Raw genomic sequence first — 25,066 nt, 5'->3', positions numbered from 1 at the left:
AACAGGCTGTAACAAGTTGAATTCATAAGTAAGAGCTCTGGTGCAATTAATCAAGTAACTTCAGAGTTTTACTGTCTCCTGAACCATTTGAATGTGTTGTGGCTATGAATCAAGTAATTGATGATCAATGGGAAAATTGTTTCACAGGATACAGTAGGATGACAGACTTTACCACTGTGTATAAATACTTAATTAATTGTAAAGTATTTGTTCAGGTAACGTGTATGTATGACTGAAGTTTGAAAACATGTTTGAGAGCAAGTTTTTGATTTTGGTTTGGCATGATTGTTTGGTGGTGGTTGGTTGTTGTGGGAAGATTATGTTATTTACATACATTGCAAGTCTGATTGAAATACTTCTGCAGTGTGTCATTGATATTCACTTTGTAATCACTGTAAATGTTACATATTGTTTATTATTATTATTATTATTATTATCACTTTTTTGTCTTCTTTTATAAAGAAATTAAAACACACTTTACACAGGGAATTCACATACTGGATCATATTTACCTTAAAATCTTTCACCCTGTTTGCTTTATATTCTGCATGAATTTGTCTTTTAATCAAAGAAACCAAATGTAATAGTTTCCAAAAAAAATAAAAATAAAAATAAAAATAAAAATCATCAGATTCACAGTCAGGGTGACAAAGGAAGTAAGAAAAACTTGAGATAAAAAAACGTTTCTTTGTTTATGACACCCTGGCTCTAAACATCTTTTGACAGTCAATTTGAAGCAACAGAGGTCATGTGCAAGGGATGTTCACATGACAAGCCAAAACGTTGAATATTATACATATATACATTAACAACAGGAACAGTCAATATTTCCCATATTGTTAAGCAACAAGAAATATGGAATAAACATATTCATCTTTGAACTGGAGAAAAAAAAACCTGACTTGCATGTGGTATCCAACATAGTGACTTCATTATAACTTGGTTAGCTTCTGGTCAGACTAATGCTGATTGCAATCAATTACATCCAGGCAAGTCCAACTGGAGAGAGAACACAGTGGGAAAATAATCATTCAGGTTTAGGTACAAAGTCCAAGCTGTGTTGCCAGTCTCGTCATAAGTACAAATGAGTTCAATCAACAACAATTTTCTCAGGGTCATAGGAGCCATATAGACACCACGTCCACATAAAAACAGCATGTGGTGTGATCAACTTATTAATAAATAATTACCCTGTGACACCTGTGCAGGAACTACTTTCCAGGATGGGTGAATCCTCATAAAAGAAAACCTTAATCACCACTTCACAGGACTCTCCTCCACCACAATTAGCCAAGTCCAACCCTAATCAAGCACCCACCCATTAAGACAGCAACATTGTGGCTGATTTGCAAGTAGGATTGATGCTAAGCACAAACAACACCAAGTATCCCATGTAGTGCTCCCCATCCACCAGCCATCCAAATGACAAACAGCCCCTACCCCTACATTTGGCTATGTTTATAATTAAAAAATCAAATTTCTCCACATTATTTTGTTTAGGTATTGGGTCAAGTAATATATTGTAGGTCTTCTTTTTCATGTGCCTCAGAATCAACTTGCACAGCAATAGCAACTTTGTAGAATTGGGTACACAGTGAGTAGATCCCTGACCTCAATAACACAACTCCACTCGACTAAACTTGACACCCACATCACAGCTGGCAAAAGTGTCAAACCCCATAATACTTGCTTATTATACTAGGACCTTTTTAACTTGAAGTGGGTCAAAACTCTCCACCTAGTAACAAGGAATGGAGCAAAATTATGCATGAGGGAGGTCCGCACTGGCAGAGAACCAACAGGAACCCTCTCCTGGAAATGCGAAAACTCCATTATTATGGTCATCTGAGTGAGAGTCATCCACGCTACAGCAACGGAGATAGCTGCTATTCATCCCCCCCCCCCCCACAAGCTGCCGTGTTCTCCATCGTCAGCAGTCTTTTAAGCTTCTGATCATCTCCATTGCAACCGCGTCTCCTCTCGCCATCTTTCGCCAGCTTGGGAGTATATAGTCAGGCTTGCTTGTTACTTCTCTCTCCCTCTCTCTTCTCGAAGCTGCCTTCATCTCCTCAAGACCCGGACATCAAAATCTCCCACAGCCTGCGTTGTCACTGGATGGTACCCCAGGCGGGTGATCCGTTGCGTAGTAGGCGATTACGCGAAAGATTGCTTCAGTAGTGGTAGTCGGCAGGGGTTGTTCAGATATCGCGCGGGGATTTTGACTGATTGATCATGCGTTGAGTGAAGTTTGAAGAAGGAGATTGATTGTTGTGAATGAGGAAGCGACACAAGCGTCATCGTAGCAAGAGACAGTCGTAGTGGGATTTTTTTTCTTCTTCTTCTATTGACTTCAATTCTCAGGTGTGGAAGAGGAGGCGTATGATGGTGTAGGTTTGAGTTGGAGTTGCGTTTTCTGAGGTGCAGTTTGTGGATTTTGCGGATTGAAGCTGCGACTGTCAGGTTGTGGAGCCGAAGAACCTTGGCGTCCATGTTCTTGCCACTGGATTGCATTTGCAGGTACGAAGCTTTGCATTGTATTTGAGAACGGGAGTTTGGTGCGCGTGAAGACTTCGCGATACTTTGGATCAATTTGATGTGCCATTCTGTTTTGCAGTGTCGTGCAGACGTGGACCCCGAGTAGAACTAGACATGCTTTTGACCTGAAGAGTCATTGTCCCCGAATCATCTCCTCTCTTTCTAAATTGTGGTCATCGTGAAGGATCCACGCTTCCAGACGACTTACCATCCTAGCTACATTGACCTTCTGTGGGAGTGAAAGTCCTTTGTATTGATTGTGTATTGTCCTCCATCGAAACATGAAACTTGGTATCTCCTGATGACCTGGCGCGCCTCGGCTATGTTCCTTCTACTTAGCATTCTTGCTCTGGTCGGAAGTGACGTTTCATACGCGCCATAAACGGAAATCTGCCGGGCGTAGAGTATTTTGTCGAAGTCTCTGTTTCTTGATACCGCTGGTGTCAGGAGTTACCTTTAGACAGTTGTGTGCAATGAATCCCGTTTCTGCAGTTGTGTGTCTCGCACATTCATGTTGAGTTCCATCGCAAGCCTATTCGGAACCCAGTGCGCTTAGGCACTGTGCATCAACGGCACTTCGACCAAATTTTAGACCACAAAAAGTATTTCTTGTCTATTGAATGAAATTCGTTTGGTAGATTCGGTGTCAAGAAACTAATATCATTTTCTGCGTGGCGAAGTGGTGCAGCTGTGATCATCGGCAATCTTTTACGAGAATGATTTAGCAGTGAGTGCCCGGTTCATTATTCGCTCTCGTGAAACTCCTGGTAGAGAGACATTAGCTGTGTGACTGGCGAATGCAAAATGGCCTGCGAGGCGGAGACCAAATCTGTGCCCACCAGCACTTACGACATGTATGGAGGTATGTACGTCGGCAAGCTTTCGGGGAACGGCAAAATTGACCGGTTTCAGGGATGGTCGCGGTTCAATGCGAATACATTGAGCGACACTCGTACCGGAAGCTTCTCCACTGGGAAGGAGGACAATTTTAACTACAAGAATCTTTACAACCTCGCGGAAGAGAATCTCAGCTTCCCGCAGAGTTCTGAAAGTCAGTTTGGGGGCATTTTGAAGAAAAGCCGAAGCGCTGTGAAGGGTGCTAGCTCCCGCCCTTCCAGATCCCCAATTCTGCACCCCGAGAACGTCAAGAGCAACTCCCAATCAGCTAAACCTGAACCATCAAAAGCTGTCCCGCGGAGTGACTCTTCTGAGGTCCCGAGGGCAGGGACGACAGAAGTTTCTAGCACTCCCCGCATTCGCCACGCTCGAAGTGTTTCCTTTGCTCCTACTCATGGCGGTTCGTCCGCTAAGCCGCCAAGCCCTCCAATGGCATCATCCCCTTCGAGTGCGCAATTTGCCCCCAAGAACCTACCCGCAGACACACCCCGACTGGCTCCAGAAGTCGCAGATGTGTCCGTGAGGCGTCACAGCACTGATGGTTCCAGGCTTCACAGGAGGGGGAGCTCCGACATGGCTGCTCTTCGAGGAGAGGCAGCGGATTTTTTCAGCTCCGACAGTGGCCCTAAATTGGACCGTGAGACAAGGCGATACTCACTGGGTGCCGAGTTCTCTAAGGATGGCTCGTCTGGGATGAAGACGAAAACAGCCTCCTGCACCGAGAATGGCAGCACCAGCTCTCGCGGTAGTTCCACTGCGGGAAGTCCCACGGTAGCTCGCACGGGCAGCTCGGAGAATTTGTTTACCACCGGAGGCTGTGCTTCCAGCAGCAGCCCTACGTCTAGCAACGCCTCCTATCACACGCGCAGCGCCAGCTGCAATGTGGGCAATTTGTTTGGCGCTATATCCAGCGGCTCATACACTGGCGGCGGTCTCAACACAGGTGTCATTTCACTTCCATAGCTTCTCAACTGGCTAACGGCAGACGCAGTTTAATACCTTAGTTCACAATTCTAACAATCGTTTAATATATTTTAAATGATTCACCCTGCAGGAGCATCAACGCCTCGGTTGTCCTCATCTAAGACAACGATCCCAGTTATGCCGCCATCTACGCTCAGTAGAAGTGGAAATATTATGTATGGAGGAGGTTCCTTGAATGGCAATGTAAGCAAAGGAGCTGCACGAGCGCAGTGCGACACTCCACGACTATCCTCTGATACACTGTCCGGTCCAAGAGGGAACATCCACGCAGCCGGTGAGGGTGTACACATCAAGAGGATGCTCTCCAGCGGCGACCCCGAGGAGGTTAAGCGAGCTGGAAACGACCAGTACAAGAAGGGCAATTTTCAAGAAGCGCTTACGTTGTACGATAGAGCTGTTCACCTGGCCCCGCACAGGGCCCCGTATCGTAGCAATCGCGCTGCCGCATTGACAGGCCTCGGGAAGCTTCCGGAGGCTGTCAGAGAGTGCGAGGAAGCAATCAAGCTTGACCCGACTTATTTCAGGGCTCATCAGCGACTGGCCTCTTTGATGTTGCGGCTGGGACGCATACAAGGGGCGAAGAAGCATGTGAAATTAGCAGGTCAGGGAAGCGATGCTGCTGAGCTGCAACGGATTGAGATGGTGGAGAAGCACGTGATGAAGTGCTTTGAGGCTAGGAAGGCGGCTGATTGGGATTCGGTTGTGAGGGAGAGTGACGCTGCCGTGGTTGCTGGAGCCGATTCTGCACCTCAGGTTTGTATACTATGATCTTTTGGGGACGGAACTTCTCGTCATTTTCACCAGAATGAAATTTCTTCGTGGCTTGTAGTGCTTACGCCTCTTGGTTTTGGTGCAGCTGTTTGCCTTAAAGGCAGAGGCATTTCTGAAGCAGCAGAAACACGAAGATGCAGATTCTGTTCTTTTAGCTGCTCAGAAGGTGGAGGATATGTTACGCAGAGTCACCAGCCTGCCAGCTGATACTACCACGCTCCTTGTGCAAGCTCAGATTGACATGGCTCTTGGCAGGTACGCCTCGATTTATTCATCCTTTTCCGTTTTACTCTTTCTAGTGGGTGATTCTCTGGCAAATACTAGACCATTCAAGCCCCTTGGTCTAACACGAAATCGCTTGTATGATTTTGAACAGATTCGAAGGAGCAGTAATTGCAGCAGAGAAGGCAGCGTACTACGACCCTAAGAACGCTGACGTAACGCCCATGTTGAGACAAGCTCGTGCTGTAGCGAATGCTCGAACCCTAGGCAATGATCTATACAAAGCAGGGAAGATACTCGAGGCCTCTGTCGCGTACAGCGAGGGGCTTCAATATAATCCCAGCAACGCTATCTTGTTATGCAATCGGGCGGCTTGCAGATTGAAGCTGGGCCATTATGAGAAGGCTGTTGAGGATTGCACGTCTGCATTAGAAGCCCAACCCAATTACTTAAAAGCGCTTCTTCGCCGTGCTAACTGCTATGTTAAGATGGAGAGGTGGGACAAAGCCGTGAAGGATTATGAAACGCTGAAGAAGGAAATGCCCGGGGATTTGGATATTGCGAAGACGTTGTATCAAGTACAAGTTGCTCACAAGAAGTCCAAAGGTGAACAGGTTATTGTGTCGCAACCTAGGGATGAAGTCGAAGACATCTCGAGCAGCGACAGACTTCGAGAGGCTATCTCACAACCAGGTAATAGACATGTCCTGTTTTTCAGTATATATCAAAATATCAGATATATTTGAACATATTTTGATATATACTGAAAGTTTGATACATATTTTTTCTTCGACTTTCTGGCTTCTGACCCGAAGTTTGTGTCGCATCAGGTGTTTCGGTAGTCCAGTTCAACACCAAGTGGAGTGATAAGTGTAGACAAATGGCAACCTACGTTGACCAGCTTTGCAAGTTGCATCCTTCAGTAAATTTCTTGAAGGTATGATCTGAATTGCACATTGAAAAACAATACTCTGACGCGGATTATCCCTCTCAACTGCATCACAGTTCACTCATCTCTATTTTGTCAATGTAAGTGGAAGCCTGAACCAGTGTCTTCCAAATTGTGCAGGTTGACGTTGAAGAGAATCCCTATCTCGCTAAGGCCGAGCAAGTCAGTTTTGTGCCCACATTCAAAATCTACAAAAATGGATTCAAGGTGAAAGATATCGTTGGACCGACGCATCAAGCGCTGGACACTGCCATCAGCCATTTCAGTCTATGATCATCAAAGATGCCCTCAGTCAATATTTCAGATCAGCAGTAGCAGCAAATAAAACTGGAGCAACTAAGGTATTATTGCCGCTCATCGATCAATCATCCCCAAAAACCTTGATTAACCTCACGTAAATAGGAATCAACCTATTCGTTGAGGGGTCAGCCACATATTTGTCTAGCAATTTAGCAACTGAGCTACTTCTTTCGTGGCCTACCCTCCCGCAATTTTTCTTGCAAGGTAGTTAACTTTTTCCCTGTTGGACACCCACCATTCTCAAGTTAGGGAGTGGTGGTGTAGTGCTGACGAAGCTAGGTAGGAGAAAATTGAGATATAACAGGCAAAAGTTTATATTTGCACCTTTTGCCTCAAGTGTGTATAGATGAGGTGTTGCTACCAGTGTGGCTCACTCTGTATCAAGAAAAAAACCGAAAGTTTTCTGCTTCCTCTGACCTTGGTCTCCAGACAGAGCATTCTCTAGGAGCTACTATCTTTTATCGCTCAACCTGTTGCTCTTGCAACACAGCTTCTCTCCCTTCTGAGGGAGGGCATTGTATATATACACACTTATGAATATACAAAAATAAAAAAAAATAAAAAAAAAAAAATTTCTCTGGGTGATTGGGTGCTCGTTGCAAGAAGAAACTTCTGCACTCTTTGACCTGAGCTACTCCCTGTCATGTTTCGCACTTTTCGAAAGTGCTGGTAGACGAAATTGCGTGTTATACTTGCATGTGCTGTAGCTCAATGGGACAACCGCTTGGAAGTCTGGAATGTTATGGGCATACTGCCAGTGGACATGTGCGTAGTTTCTGTCTCAACGTTAACGCTTATGGTCGTTGTTCAATGTAATTTTCTATCCCAAGCCCGAATCTACCTCGCAATGCTGCGGTAACGGCCTCATCATCAAACTTCTGCAACTGACCAACTTGTAATGCCAGTGCATATTCCAATGTTATAACCATGGTCAAAGTTGTTTCCCATGGCGATTGTTGATAAAGTCTACCTTCATTCCGAAATGCTGTTCGCGTGCGGTGAAATCGTGATCGGTGTCCTGTGAGTGTCGGTTGACGTTCCAGCCCAAGCGAACGTATCTCAAATTGGAATCTTCGGTTCCAACTACGTGCTCTTTCAAATTGCCGATTCTAATTATCATTCACCGTGTCTCCTAAACCTGGAGCCTCCTCTCAATCGGTGAGGACTTGACCTGTTCCATGGCAGACTCCTCCGCGCCAAGGCATTAGCCGCCATTACTTAAAATGAAATGCACCCATCCAAAAAACCCAAGGGAAGTCAGAAATGGTTGAGGTAGCTATGAAACGGTCTCTTCGGAGCCTATTTCAGTCCTTTCGAGTGCAAGCATTTGTAACCATGTGCTCTAGTGCTCTGGTTCATGATGCTGGTCGCAGAAGCAGCCACAGGTGAGCGGGCCTAGCAATGCATGGCAGCAGAGTACTTGCCGACCAAGTAATGTTAGGTGACTAACGTCATACACATACATACACATATTCATTCCCGCTAAAGCATGAGCAGTTGCGAAGCAACAGCATCAGCGGCATGAGCGCAATACCTTGTCGGATGCGAGACGAACAGGTGGACCGTGGGGACCTGTTCAGTGGACTGCATGCAGAGATGATGATGACCCCACCGGACCCGGCGGAGAATTCATTGCGGAGCGGCTGTACAAGTCGGAAGAAACACTAAACCTGGTCGTAGCATGATTGTGAGGGTCGTGCGGCACATTCCGGAAAGCGGGGCGCAAGAGAGAAAGGGAATCAGAATGCGCGGAGCGTGCGATTGTGTGAGTTGATGCTGCGATGCTGCGATCTGGTGCTGGTGCTGCGAGTTGCAGGTAACGAGACAAGCATACGCGACGATCTTCGCTTCGCTTTGGCCTTCCTTCCGCTTCTGATCGATCGGTGAGGGAGTGAGTGAGTGAGGGGAGTGGGGCTGGAGGGATGAATGAACAAAGAATGATAATGTGATGGATGGATGTATGGATGGATGAACTTTGGAGGATGAGAGTGGGTTGGCGGAATGAATCTTTGGTGGATCTTATGCTTTGATGATGTTTTTTTCCTCATAATTATTAATGCTTTTAGTTCACAAGTTCAGAAACTGAGGTTTTAATTTTATGAGGGAAGTTTTCCCAAATTTCCAAATTGTGATAATGTGTTTTCGTGTCTTATTTAAATATGATATTATGAAATCATGTGAAGAGATTCTTGGTGATAGAGCAATGGTGATTTGTTATTTATTTATTTATTTATTTAAATTAATTATGTAATTTTCTTTTTGTTTCACATCTTGACATATCATTTGAAGGATGTGATAATATTGATTTTTATTTTTTTATTTAAGAAATATATATGTATTATAGTTGAGTTGATTAAACAATTGCTTTTATTCTTTTATTTTAATATAATTTTTGTGTTAGATTTCTACATCTTTTATTTATAAAATTGTTAAATTGACTTAGGCATTTACAAGATCAAACCACCTATCTTAACAATCATTAAAAAAAATTCTTCACTATCAAATCTGCATTGGTTAAAAATCAATGAAAAAATGGATAAATGTGCAATCAATGATGAAGAGTACATTGATTTAGTAAATTCTTGTGTCAATTTAAAATTTTCTTTTATTTATTATATTTACAAAGATGATTTTATTTAATTTATTGAGATTAATTTCTATTTTAAGATGTGATATACATGCTTATAATATTCATTGATTGTAATTAATTTATAAAGGTATTATATATGTATCTATTAAAAAATTAATTATATTTTATAACTAACTTCATATTTTTCTAAAAGAATAAAAACATTATTGTAATTCATGACAAATATCAACTTTCAATTCTATTTAAAAGCTTTCTTTTCTTTTGTATCTTTAAAAATAATTTTTAATAATATTTTTATATCATTCTAAAATTATTTTATAATATTTTAATTTTTAAATCTAAAATTTGTAAATCTAAAATTTTAAAATAAAAACATTTTATTTATTTATTTTGTAATTTTTTAACAAACATATTCTTTTATTAAAGTTAAATAGCTACTTTTAATTAAAAGCTTTTATTTTATTTTATTTATTTTATTTAGATAGTATATAAATAGATTTAATAATTTTCTCCATTGAATATTATTTGATGAAAGAAAACTTAATTTATGCTATTTAAAAAAATTTCAATTATCTTTTATAAAATCAATCACTTTATTATTTTAAAAGAAATCCCTAAATGTATTTTTTATACTTAATTAAAAGCTTTTATTTGAACTTGATTTGATAATCTAAAATATAACTAACTAACTAAATAAATGAAATTAAAAAGCCAAAAGTTGGATTAAAGTATATTTTTTATTAATTTTTTATTTATATATATATTAAATTAATCTATTTTTAATTAATTATTTAAAATAATTTATTTATTTATTTAAAATATTTAAAAAAACATAAAATATTTATTTACATAACATATACTTGTTTTTCACACTTGCAATTTTTTTTCTTTTTTATATGTTTTAAAGAATTAGATATAGAATTTTAAGTGGATTTTATTAAATATATTCTATAAATTATTATTTATTAATTTCTAAAAATATAATAATAAATAATTTATAATTAAAATATTAATATATTATAATTTACTTAAATTAATGAATTAATTAGGTTTTTGAAGAAAAATTAGACAACTAATTGAGTCAAAATTATTATAGAATCCATAGGTTTCTAGCAAAATATTTTTATTACAAGGCAAATCCAGAAGACCTTTCAAGTTTTTTTGAACTATCTTAGACAAATAAACATACATCTAATTTGTCCTTGTGTTACTCAATACAAGATTTAATAGCCTTATTTGTCTTTTGTTTATTTATTTATTTTCTTATGAATTTTAGAATAATAATATATTTTATAAAGGATAATCTAAATTTTAGTAAACATACTTTTATTTTATTTTCATAATAAATTTGTTTGTTTTATTATTTTTAAATGCAGAAGGATAAACCCCCAAGTCCAGACAACATCATTTTAGAATTCTATGTTGTGTTTTGGAAGTTAATCAGGCAAGAATATTTAATCATGCTACAAGATAGTATATCACATGGATGCTTACTACCTGAGGTTATACAGAGGATGATTGCATTACTTTACAAAGGAAGAATCAAATGTAATCTAAGTAATTAGAAACCAATTACCTTCTTCAATAAAGAATATAAGATTTATGCAAAAGCCTTGCAATTAAGACTCCAACTTGTATTCACAAATATTATTAGTATAGAGTAGACTGCCTTCTTATCCATGAGATTTATATTAATCAATTTACTATTGACTCATGAAACCATGGCATGAGCAAAAAAATCATATCAATTTTTTATTTTAAAGCTTGACTTTTCAAATTCAAATGACATAATAAAATAGAACTTCATATTTCATACAATGGCAAGTATGGAGCTCCTTACTAAATTTATGTACATGATTAAATTACTGTTCATTGATGCTATGGCTTGTATAAAAATCAATGAATTAGATTCTTCATCTTTCACAAGAGTGAGAAAAAATCCACTTGCTCCTTACCTCCTCCTTATTATAGTTGAAGTACTTAATAAGATGGTTGTAAAGGAAGCAAAACTTGACTCAATTAGAAGAATTTAATTTCCAATAGATCATAGACAATAGATTTTGGCACAATATACAAATGACATATTTCTAATTCTATTAAGAGAAGAAGAAAATGTATAATATATCATTTATTTACTTAAGGCATTTTTCTTGGAATTGAATCTTATTATAAATTGGAATAAATCAAGTGGACATTGAAAAATCCTTCAAAAACTAAACTTTCTACCTTAGACAAATAAACTTGGTGTCATGTGGACTAAAGATGGTCATGTGAGCAAATTACTATGCATTCCATTTGGCTTTTTATTTATCTCAACAAATGTTGAGACCTTCTTGCAATAATAAATTAATAAAAAACTAATATATTAATATTCAAAAAGGCAATGCTATCAGAAGAAAGATGGTAGTGAACAATGTCTTATTCTCTACAATGTTCTTTTTCATGTCAATATAAAGAGAGACAAAGAAGAATATAACAAAGGTCAAAGCTCCCATAGAAAACTACCTTGTTAAGAAAACTATACAATGAGTTCAAACTAAAGTTGGGTGGCTATAGTGCTATTAATCCATGCATAAGGGTGGAGTTAATCTTATCAATCTAGCTGATGCAATAGTGGCATTGATGGTTAAATAGATAGTTAAAGCTTTTAATCCTAATAAATCCAATTTACATTTGATGTTGCATCACCAGCTTATCTTCTTCTAGTAATATTAAAAAAAAAATAGAAATTAAGTTTAGTTCTCTTTACTAATCCACAATATTATAGTAAAGAAAGATTTGTAGTAGAGAAAAGAATAGCAATGACATGGAAGACCCTCCTATCCAAATTAATATTCCTCTCTCCAACATATTGAGAAGATTAGATCAATTGTAATATATAGTATTATCTTTCCATATCTGATATTAGAAAAAGATTTTAAAAATTATAGATAAATATATTACATAAAATAAGGTTACAAAGATATAAAATTATATAAAAAAATTGATATTTTTTGTACCTTGTAGAGATAAAAAGATACTTTGGATTAATTATGGACGAATCAAGAGCATAAAAAGCATTAATCACCTCCTTTAATCAACATTGGCACCAAATTCTCTTTGCTTTAGATTTGAAAATCCCAAGTGGCAAATAGATGGATTTGTTTGATGGAAAGGACAATTGGATGTCTATTCTAGTATGGTAAATTATACCAACCTACCAAGTAAATAAACCTTCATTAAGTTTTTAATTCCAATTTTAATTCTAATGTATTTAGTCAAAAGTATAACCAGTAGCATGGCCAAGATATTGTGTGCACAAAAGTTGTTTTTTAGCCAAGGAATGAAAGAAAAAAGCAAATTGGTTACACATTGCTGTATAGCGTAATTTTCCATGTAAAAATTTATTGGGTACGTAGCTATAGAAACTTTAGCTTTAATTTATTAGCTAAGGTCTAATAAGTGATTTATTTTTATTATAGAAGATAAATAAATAGAACAATATAAAAAATATTTTATTAATAAAAACCTTTTATGTTTAAGAGGATTTATATACAAGGCTTTTTAAAGCTTCTATATCAAATCATAACTAACTATTTGCTACTAAGTTTGATTTTTCATAAGCCCAAAGAAAATCTATAATCTCCTTACAAAAATCTATCTTTATATTATAATTTTTTTATAGCTCCACATTTCTATCTTTAACATGTATATAAAGTCTTGGTTTCTAAAAATCTCTTTACTTTGCTTAAATTGCCGAAATTATAGTAAAACCCTTTCAAAGTATTTTTCTCATGCAAAGGATTTTTTCTCCTTGAATTTTAGAATATCATATCTCTTACTCCAATTACTTATTTTTTTTAAAGTTTCTAAATAATATAGCATTTATTCTTAAGCTTTATCATAAGAAAAGATAAACTATAAATCTACTATAAATTATTTGGTATCTTAGAAATCCTAGCATGTCCTCTAAACCCTAATTTACAAGCATCCAAAAATTATTTTCTTCATATCTCAAAAATTTAATATCCAAATGCTTTAAAATTTATATATAAAACTTAATAACATGATAATATACATTCTTGGAAATTTTGAGTTACAATCTTATCAAATTACTCAAGATATACCTCAAAACACAACCACTAGTACATCAGATCACTTATTGCCCTTAGATTGTAAGTACTGATATCAACTTCATATATCTCCTTTATTTCAATTTAGAATTTATCAAAAAATATATAAAAATATAGCCAAAAAAATACTCTCTCTAATTCTAATCACTAATTCTTTATTGCTTTTTATAAGTGTCATTATATCCAAAAGAGTGATAGTAGATATAATATCAACACCTTAACTTTTAGCACCTATACCTCTTTCATACAAACTCCAAATCACTTAAGATTTGCACCAAAATTATAGCCAAAAATCTAAACTTCTTGATCTTAGTCTCTTAAGTTAAAATTTCTTTAGAAGAATAATCCTAATCCCTAATAGGGCCTCGAGCAGCTTCCTTAAAGTCCATTGGGCATGAATTTTGGCCAATAATAAGAATGATTTACATCATCCATCTCCATTCATCCATATAATTGGCCTAATTTCTTTTTTTATATAAAAATTATTTTCTAATCTTTTTTTTAATAAGTTTTTCATAATATGTGTTTTAAATATCAAATAAAAGAAACAAAATAAGATTTTAAAAATCACTAATATCTTATAAAGGTAGATCTAAATATATAAAAATAATTATCAACATAAAATCAAACTCAATAATAACCCTTTTAAACTAACTACTTTGAAGTAGCAATCTAATCACATTTTGTAACTAACTAAAATCTAATAATATAACTCTCACTACATTATATAATAAATTATATTTTAAATGTATATGTGCATTATTTTCACATGGTAGATGAATTATAACATGATAATGTAGCACTGGTGCCATTAAATAAATTTGAATTATATCTATATAAAGAAGGTCAAGAAAGAAAGTTATAATTTTTTTATTATAATAGGATTCATTGTCTCACACAGAATCCCAAGTGCTTCTAATGGACTAGACAAGTTCTATTCATGCATTATACTATACAAATTGGCTGTGCACTATTCTAAAAAATGCATGTCTTTTCTAATGTTGCAATAGAAAAGTTGACATAAATTTTACCTTCTAATTACAAAGTAAAGTTTACTAATGTATAAGATAAAGAACAAGCTGAAAAAGAGGTCAAATTGTTGTAGCTAATATGGCACCATACCATTGTAATGAATTCATGGCAAAGACAAGTATGTGATAATATCAATAAGTGCTGCCTAATGTGCTTATCAGGTGCACAAGAAATAATCATCTATTGTTTTTGGAAATGCATATTATGGATATTGTGGATTGAAAGGAACAATGCCTCATTCAATGGAATACATTGGCTCTAGAAAAAACTATGTTACAAAAGGTGGCTTCAATTAATCAATTATGGGAGAAATGTGTGGTTCCAAATTCAAATCAAAATCAAATGTATACCTTTAAAGGAGACAAAAATTGTAGCACATTTCCAACACCCATGGTGTATGAATAGTATACTAGCAACATGGAAGGACAACAAATCAGTGAGAAAACTAACCAGACCTAGTAGTAATTTTGTTAACAATAATTAGGATTTAACTTAACCGTTCCTAGCTGGACCTGACCAGGACTATGTAAATTAACTTTTTTGCAATAGGGAACAATCTCTATTTGTGTCAAAAAAAAAAAAAAAAAAAAAAATCTGCATTTATTGCTTTTAAGGCTATCAGTTATACTCTAAAAATTATTTGCAATAGTAAGTTTCATGGCAACTTACTATTTCAAATAATTTTTAGAGTGCAACTGTGCAATATCCATCTTTGAATATTGGACATATGGATATCGAAGTCCAACTCCTTTCTTCTCTAAAATAACGAGCGAATACAGTACTGGCAGTAGTAGCAGACGCAACTACTTGCCGACAGGATGGTTTCTTTACGGCACTTGCTTGGCAGCGGGGGTGAAGCCACAACCAATACCAGGAAGTAGAGTTGAGGAAAATATTGAGGTCGTTTGGGCTGTGAAACTATACTGCAGTGAATATCCTGATTACTCGCAGCAAGATAGACTTCGCCCTTCACCACAGTTTTGATCATGTCACTGACAACGTATTTTTTATAAAATATTTGCGATCTGCGGGGAAGTTTTAATTGAATCAATCCTTTGCGCGCTATCCTCAGTTAATCGCTTCTAGAGCTCTTGTGGCATCAGGTTCATGCAACATCACGCCCTTGTTGCCAACATCGGCTGCCTTCACATGGTAATTATTCTTCACATCTTTAGTGGATGACGAAAATGACAATGACAATAATTGCTTGTCTTTTGAAATGGGCAAAACTCTTAAGACTCCGCTGTAATACCACCTAAATAAACTGCGGCAAGCCGCACTGATCATTGAGTGCTAGTCTTTGTACACACTTCACACATTTGAGTCACCGAAGGAGCTCGCCAGTTCCATCAAAACCCAGGTCTGCTACAACACTCTACCAGTGAAGTCATAGCCACGTACACGCAATCCAATGCGTCACTCCAGCATTTAAGTGAACAACAAGTACCATCACATGTTTGTCTGTGTATTACAATGGCCATTTCCACCTTCACTCTTTCAACAGTTTATGAGATCAAATCACGTTGTTATTTCATTAGCATGTTAGAGGGATGACCTGAAGTAAAAACATTGTGCACACTTTGACACAACATCGTTAAGTATTGGTGTGATCGATTTGTAGTGCCGTGCAAAGTGGCGTTTCCAATCCTCATGCACATGCATCTAATACTTTTCAACAGCTTAACAGAAAGAAAAATGACTTATTTTGGATTTCTGTAATGTCTTTATCTTTGTACGTTTCTAAATAAGGTTCCCAAGATTGATTTTTGTCTTTATATGTACCGAAATATCACTTGGCATGCGGATGCATTTCAAGCGATTTTGTTTTAATACAACAAATTTCTATGAACATTTGATTTTTATAAAATTAAAAAAATAAATAAAAATGCATCCAATTATTATTCAAATACTTTTTTTTATGAATATTTGGAAAAACTACTTTAGAATTATGTATATATAAATATATACATACATATATTGATACATACATACATATACATATATACTTTCTTTGCCATAGAACTTTGTACATGAAGGTGTTTATAAGTTCACCAACTAAAAAAAATCATAAATAATCTTCAAATCTCTTTATTGAACATGTCAGTATTGGCATGATAAATTGGATCTTTAACTAGCTTCAAGGCTTTCTTATTATTGCAAAAAAGATAGTATTTTTTTCTTGCTTTAACTTGAGTTCTTTGAAGAGAAATCCTATTCAAGAGATTTTCCTTGCTTCTTTTAAAAGCATTTAGTATTTGGCCTCAATAATAGATAATACAATTATGGGTTACAACTTGTTATTCTAATCCAATAGAGAATCTTTTGTCTTTAATAACATTTCAATAGTGGATTTGTTTTGTTCAAATTTCTTTTTTAGTTTGCATCTATAAAAGATGTCATTTTTTTTTTTTTTTTTTTTTTTTTTTTAAATCTTATGAAAAATAAATTTTTTAATTCATTATTTTTTTTATATATGTAAATATTCTTTAAGCGGTATAAAGATAGGATTGCTATAAAACAACTATGTACCTACTTACACAGCTGATGGCAAATGCAATGTCTTAATATATATTTATTAGAAAGATAAGACTTTCAATCAAATTTTGGTTGTATTTTGTGTTTGCTTTATTTTTTTCTATAGTTATTCAAAGTCTAATGTCTTCTTCTATAGGAATAGCAATAGTAAAACAATCTATGACATTAAATCTTTCTAACATGTTTTGATTGTAATTTCTTTGAATTAGAAGAACCTCCTTAATAAGATAAATGAATTTGATCTCAATATAATATAAGACTAAATTTAATTTTAAGATTTCAAATTTTTTCTTCAGTTTTTCTTCTAACTCATTTATTTTAGTCTTATTACTATCAATAATAAATAAGTTATTAATATATAAAATCATAATTATACAAAGATAAATTTTATAGAATATGTAAAGATTATAATTATAGTTATTTATTTAAAAATATTTATTCTTTTAAAAGCTATTTATTTTTATGTACCATATCTTTAATACTTGTTTAATATTATATATGGCCTTTTTGAGTTTGCAAACCAAATTATTTACTTTGCCTTAATACAAATGTTTAAGGTCCTTAGATAACTTCATAAACACCTTTTGATCTAAGTTTCTATTCAAAAAAAAGTTTTAATATTAAGGTCTTTGACGATTCATTTTTTTTCATAGCAATAAAAATTACTAGCATAACAGATACTTTTTTGATTATAGATGCAAAATCTCCTTGATAATCAATGTATTATTCTTATTCAAAGTCTCTAGTCACTAATTAAACTTTGAGTTTTTCTAACTAACTAATTAACTAATTATAAAAAGAAATAGTCTTGATATTATAACAAAGTATTTATACCTTATTGCTAATATAAAATTGAGATTATTTCTTGTAATAGGCATCTGCATTGAACTTTTGTTATTCTTGAACTTTTATTAATTGTGCCTTTATTGTTGTATGTAGCTTAGATAAATAATTTTTCAAATATTTTGCTATAAGATTATCAATTTTTGAAAGTCAAAAGTATTAAGTTGTGGATAATAATAATAATTAGTAAAAAAGATATTTATTACATAGAAGAATATATTATCTTATTATAAGCAAACTCTATCAATGGTAAAAAAATTATCCAATAATCGTGCTAATGTTAATGGTACAAGTCAAATATTACTCCAAATCTTCATTTATGTTCTTTGTTTGTCTATCAGTTTGAAGATAAAAAGTTGAAGATAGTTTTATATCCATTCTTAGAATCTTAAAACAAATTCTCCAAAATCTTGATACATTTTGAGTCCTCCTATCTAAGATAATATCTTTAAGCAATCTTTGATAGTGAATTATTTTTTATATATAATAAATTTTGTACATAATATAAAATATACTATTTTGGTAAAATGATCTACTTTCACAAATATAGAGTCATAAAAATTTGAGACTTAAAGATGTATAATAAAATCCAAGAAAAATAAAAGCCAATGATTTTTCAAGAATGGATAATGGATGAAGAAGTTTGTAAGATCAATAACAAGGAATTTTTTATCTTTAATAAATGATACATGATTGTATAAAGTCTTTGACTACCTTTTATGTTTGAAGCCATTAAAAATCTGCAGATATTAGCTCTAAAATTTTGTTGTATCCAAAATATTTGCCTATTAAAAAATTATGACGAGCTTCAAGAATAAGTAATCATACTTCAACTTTTAAAATATGTAAGTATCTCTTAAAATAGAATAGATTGTTTTTAAATTTAGACTTGGAAGTATCATGAAATTTTGAAGAATTATCTTTAACATCACAAATAAGAAATCAAAGGACATACTTGATTAAACTTGCTCAAAAAAACTTGAATCAATTATTAATATTTATTTCATTGTTTGTAGATGAAATTGCTCTAGCTTCAAGAGAATGGTCCGTTGTTGATCAAAAGCTTCATCTCTTTTTTTTGATGTACAATAAAATCATCTAAAAAAGCATCTGACAAACCTTATTGTTATTTTAATTAATAAGTAAACTTGAATTTGAATCTTGACAAAGATATACTCCAAAAAATTTGGCAATAATTTAAAATACATACTAACATGAAATACTTGAGGTTCTTATGATTTGTATGTATGGTGATTAAAAGTGTATTTTAGTTAATAGTGCCATTTTTGAAACAAATCATAATTGCAAGAAGCTCTTTATTATGAATCTCATAATTGATCTTAATTGTTAAAAGTTTTTTTGAATAAAAAATCTATTAGATGAAGTTTGTCATTTGCTCCCATTTGTGATAATACAACATTCAAAGTAAAGTTTGATGTATTTTTTATTATAAAAAATGATCTAAAAACATTGATGCAATATAAGATTGATGTAGAAACAAAAATTATCTTCAAAGCTTCAAATGCTACTTCTACTTCTTAATTCAATTGATGAAGAAGTTCAAATATCAAAAGTAGAGGATTCATATTTTTGATGGTGATTTTATTAAGTCCTCAATAATCTATATACATCCACAATGATTCATTTTTTTTCTTAATAAATAAGATTAAAGTTCCTATTAGAGATTTAAAATAATATATTATATTTTTAATTTATATTTTTAAATACACTCTTTGAATTTAGCCAACTCATTGTTATAAATATAGTATAAGAATAATACAAAATTCAAATAAAATTTACTAAATCTATTGATATAGTTCCATAGAAAAATTAAAGACTAATACAAAAATATAGATCCAAACAAAAATTCTACTTAATAGAAATTAAAACATCACCACTTCTTTCCAAGAGGCTAAAGAAGAGTTTTTTTTACTTCTATAATATAACTAAAATACTACTATCATTGAATTGTTTTTGAAAAGATTCATAAAAATAAAAATTTAGGTGTAAATGCTCTTAATAGATAGACCAATAGAAACCATCAATGAAAATCTATCAAAAAATACTACTAGGTTCTAACTAGGGCACAATGAAGTGACTCAATATTTTACTTAAGATGGCTATCTGTATCAAATAAATCCTATAAAATACAACTAATTCATGGATATACAACTAATCACATCAAAGTTTAGACTTGAAACTCTCTAATCTTGAAACTTTAAATTGTCACACCTTGAAATTCCTTGCTCTATACATTAGGCTGCTAGCCTAATAACTACACATTACAAATTTATTAAAACAACCCAAAGAAGTAACAAGCTAGAATCCAAGAAAGTTATGTCCTTAGAAAGCTTCTAATACAAAAGAAACTTCTTTGATAGAACTTCTTCAATCCACACTCAATTTACTTGCCTAGATTGAGAGCATGCATGTACTAATTAGCTTCTCTTTTATATCAAGTAAGTAGAGTTTCCAACAGTAGCAATATATAAGTCTTCTTATGTGAGTTATTAAATTTATTTACTAGTTTTTTTAGATTAAAAAGATATATTTAGAGTGCTTAGAACCACAATATATGGTGAATAATATAGAAATCTTTAGACAAATAAAAAATTAGAATGTCAATTGTAGAATTGAAGTTATAATAAGTCTTGGAGGTAATTATCTTAGTTGGTTTTGTATTTTTTATTTATTATTAAATATTGAGGGATATTTATTAAGGTAAATATTTATATTGGCCTTCTATCTATACATATTAATTTAAAAAAAACTATAAATGTTGGTTAATAGCTAAAAAAAGCACAAGAAAGAACCTCATATCTTCTTAGCTATTTATAGTAGATTAAATTGATTCTATTACTACAAAAAATCATCAAGATAAGAAAGTACAGATTAAAATTTATTTTATTATTATAAAAATATTATGAGAAAATTTAAAATTTATATAGAATTCATTTAGAATTTTTTAGGAATTTTTAGAGAAATTTTTAAGATTTTGGTAAAAATAAATTTTATCACTTTGGAAGCCATTATGAAGAAATAGAGTAAGATTTAAAGGCCTCATTAGGTTCCTATGCTAATTGGATGTTTTTAAACACCATGATGAAGTAAAAAATGCTAAATTATTGGTTTTACTAGTAGAAAATAGAAGGACGAATAGCTAGTTTAGTCCTTGTAAGAAGGGATGTGCACAAGTCCCATGTGGGTTGTAGCACCTTCAAAGTAGTTAGGAAGATAAGATTAAGGCCTTTTAGTCTTTCTTAGAGACTAATATATACTACTTGTGAGCCTTAATGAGGCTCAAACTTTTGATCTCTTAAACAAGTTATCGTTGAGGTAAAAATTATTTACTTAACTTTTTATTTATTAATTTATTATTTTTAAACCTTTATAATTTACTTATAATAACTCGTATTTATATGTTTTTTATACTATTGGAAAGATAAAAAAATAAATTTCTAAAAATATATATTTTAATTTTATTTTTTATTTTTTATTAGATGAAAACTTAGTGAATAAACCGTGACTAGTTTTATAGTACACAATTGCTTGATTGTACTTGTTTCACTTGTTTTTGTATTTTGCTTCTTTTGTACTTATTCTTGCTACTTCTACTTCATACCAATAATTATAAGAAATTCTTATTTGAGGTCATCTTCTAATTAGATAAAAAAGTGAATTTTACACTCACATGCTACAAGAAAAACTCACACTTTAATAATTGAAATGCACTCTTTTTCATTTATAATTTTTTTCTAAGTTGAATCTCAAATCTCTTTACTTTTTCAAGAAAAAGACCTCACTTTTTTATTAAAACTTTTCCTAATTAGAAGGTCTAATGCTACCATAACTTACATCTCTATCTACAAAAATACAACCTTCAAAACTTACTCTATTCCTTATTACTATCTATATTTAGGATAAGAGAATAACTAATTACATTCAAAAAAGAATTCTCCTAATACCTTCTTCACTTTCATTTGGTCATTGCAGACAAGCTTTATGAAATAAGGATAAAACCATAGTAAGAGCTTTCTAAATAGGAAGATATCTATGCCACTCATTGCATCCAATATTTTAGTAGTCACAATTAATTGTAGATCAAGTTTTCAATGAAAATCACTCAAAATAACTTTACTTAGACTCAATTGTAGAGTAACAATTTCTTTAAAGCTATGCTCACAAATTAATACTAATTTCTTCTCAATTTCTTTTCTCATCATTTTGGGATCTTTATCTCTTTGTCCATACTCTCATGAGTTCCTATTTCATCACCACTTTGAGTTGTAGTTTTGTTTAACATTACAAGATTAATCTTTATATCTTTTGTTCTCCTAGTATAATAGATTTGGAAGAGGCATATTTCTAAACATAGATTGTATTCTACTTTAAAGGTTCAAATTATTATTATATAAAGCAGCAAAATCTACACTTAATAAGAAAATATCCATAATCAATTGCTTATATGACAATTGTAATCCATGCTAGTGATTAATTTAGAAACTATTTAATATATTTAATAGTAAAAATTATATCATATATTTTGTCCTTATATCTTATAAAAATGAACTCTTTGTTTTTCTTATTATTCTATTATTTGTTGTCTTATTTAGAAATACATCAAGCTCCTAGCTATAGAAGATGAAGTTGTGTTTTACAAGTAGCTAAGAAATCCTAATAGGTTTCATCTATATAAGAAGAGACTAATTTGAATTTTAATTCAAAAGTCTTTAAAATTAATGCAAATTATTTAAAAATACTCTTCTTAATCACTCCAATTATATACAAATTCCAATTGCTTTATTACTTTCATAATTAGATAATTTAAATTTTTCTTTATAAATCCTAATTCTAGTCAATGAGCTTTAGTAAGCTATAATTTTTAATCTAATTATCTATTTGGTATAAAATATAATATAAAAATTTTACTAGTAGTGTTCTATATACTTTAAAAAATTTAGTCCAATTCAACTTATAAATTATAAGAAAACGTCCAAAAAACTGCACTAATATTACTTAGTCATCAACTTGAAAGTCAATGCAAATGTTTCAATAGTGATTTCTCTTTTTTCAACTATTAACTTAAGTTAAAATTTATAAGTAGCTTGATCTTTAAGTCTTCTTATTCCATACCAAATTTCACTTTATTTCAACTAGTAGATCTTTAAATATCATAGAAATCTTATCTAACCTCAAACTGCTAACTTTTGATATCTTCTTATACCAAAAACTAGATATTTCTCAATTTCACTATTGAATTAATGTAAATTTTTCACACTTAGCATATCCAATTAACCAAGAATTTTTAAATTTTGAACTATAGATGTAATATCAATTGTACAAATTAGTTGAGAGTGCTAGCTTTAATTGTATTTCATAAATCAAAAGTCACCAATATAAACCTTGACTTTGAATAGTAATTGCAAAGTCATCCCAAATTTTATAAAAATAAGCCTTATGCTTCTAAAAGAAGCTTAAAGCTAGCTTTCAATCTCAATTTTAAATCTCCAAATACATCCATATTTTATCCGAGGCAGCCATTTTAGTAGCTAGAGGTCTAATTTTGATCCTATTCTATAAACAGTCGACTTTGAGGTATCAATCCAATCTATCTTAGGAGATTTTTAGCCTAGTCCTAGTATCAATTTAATCTTATTATGAATTGTATTTATTATTTATCTCTTCTATTATGTTTTTATCAATTCATGGCTTTTCTAAAGTAATAAAAGAATTTTTTTAGCTTTGAAGGAAAAATTACTAATCAAGCTTTAATCTACTAGCTATTAAGATAAGAAAATAAATTAAGAGGCTTTTATAAAAGCCATGTTTAAAAATCTTGAATTATTATTGAATCAAGATGATTAGATATTAATTAGAAATTTATTTTTGATTATATTTTTATCATATATTTATATTATAATATAACACTATTGTTGTACTAGAAAATAGGATAATATGTAAAAATCATATGAAATATTATGAAATTTTGGATTTTTATTAAAATTAAAATAGAAAAAAAATAAAATAAAAAATAAATATAATAAAATATTTGTCTAATTTATTTTTTTATATTTTAAATTATATAATTAAAAGTAGAAGATATAAGATTTATTAGTAAGAAGTTTAGAAGTACTTTAGAATCAAAAGTATAAAATTTTGACTCCTAAGCCACTCTATATAGGTGAATAAGATGAATAATAGAAGACTTTATTTTTATTGGTTGAAAGTCATGCTCAATGGACTTCAAGTTGTTATCTAGGACCACATTAGAGTTTGAAACTACTTTGAAGAGATCCATTCAAGGCAAAGAAAATCATTCAAGGAAAGGCAATACATTCAAAGTTTGGAGTTTAGATTCAGCAGGTTTGTTTTTTGGACTAGAATTTGGATTAAAAAAATATATGATTTAAAGTTATGGTGAGAGAATTATGTTTTTTTGAAGTTAGGATGTGATTTTGGTACCTATTGTTATTCTTTTAAATTTATAGAGAGTTTTAAAAAAGCTTTGAGGAATTAAAAAACCGAGGTTTGAAAGCAAATTTAAAAAGCTATATTTTATGCAAAAAAGTTGATACATCCAATCTAGAAAGAAGAAAAAAGAGTTGTTGGAAATTAGTATTCAACATTAGAATTTGTAAATGAATTGTTTTTAATAGAGGTTTTGGTTTTTGCCATATCTTAAGTTTTTGGACGAATTTTTAGCTCAAACTTTTCATAAATATAGATGACTATATTAAAAAATTAAACATAAAAAATTCATGGTATTTGAGCATTGGAATTTTTAGATATAAAGGAATAGTATGTAAATGCCTAAAAATTGATATATTTAGTACAAGCTAGAGATTAGGCAATATCCAAAGACTTGTAATGAATTTATAGTTGAATTTTTGTATAAAAGTAGTCAAAGATATAAGTTAACTTGTGAAGAATTTTGAATCCAATTAAATAATTAGATTAGAAGTTATTGAATAATATATATATATATATATATATATATATATATATATATATATATATGAAAAGAATCTTTATAGGAGTAAAAGTGATTTTAGGATATGTAATCACATCTTAGGTACTCTTATGCAACTTAGACTTGTATATTTGATATAATTATCTTCTTCAAAATAAGCTATAAATCATATTTGTATTATACAATCTTGCAACTTGTTTGAGTAATTAATGGCAGCCCAAGGCCCAATACATTTTTGAAGCAACTCTCTCTACTACAATATAATTAATACCAATCTCTACGACATCTTATGAAGAAATTTGTACACCACCAGTAGTAGATTTGCT

General features: G+C 32.2%; 1 protein-coding gene across 4 annotated transcripts; it reads left to right on the top strand.

The window, feature by feature from the left end:
- Nucleotides 1-1,980: 1,980 nt before the first annotated feature.
- Nucleotides 1,981-7,074, top strand: LOC112280059 (TPR repeat-containing thioredoxin TTL1). 4 transcript variants are annotated; one of them, XM_024515004.3, is made up of 7 exons: nucleotides 1,981-2,517; nucleotides 3,216-4,375; nucleotides 4,487-5,169; nucleotides 5,273-5,442; nucleotides 5,564-6,102; nucleotides 6,240-6,346; nucleotides 6,479-7,074. In XM_024515004.3, exons 2-7 carry the CDS (start codon nucleotides 3,340-3,342, stop codon nucleotides 6,629-6,631), a joined length of 2,688 nt encoding a protein of 895 aa, XP_024370772.1. In that variant the 5' UTR covers nucleotides 1,981-2,517; nucleotides 3,216-3,339; the 3' UTR covers nucleotides 6,632-7,074. The 4 variants fall into 4 exon arrangements, with proteins under 4 accessions (XP_024370772.1, XP_024370770.1, XP_090104909.1 ...); XM_024515002.3 differs by having other exon boundaries at nucleotides 6,225-6,346; XM_090248783.1 differs by having other exon boundaries at nucleotides 1,985-2,517; nucleotides 3,224-4,375.
- The last annotated feature ends 17,992 nt before the right edge of the window (nucleotides 7,075-25,066 follow it).

This window comes from Physcomitrium patens, chromosome 3 (genome assembly GCF_059467195.1).
Source record: "Physcomitrium patens ecotype Gransden chromosome 3, ASM5946719v1, whole genome shotgun sequence".
NCBI classification, from domain to species: domain Eukaryota; kingdom Viridiplantae; phylum Streptophyta; class Bryopsida; order Funariales; family Funariaceae; genus Physcomitrium; species Physcomitrium patens.
This window is presented reverse-complemented; position numbering and strand designations above follow the sequence as displayed.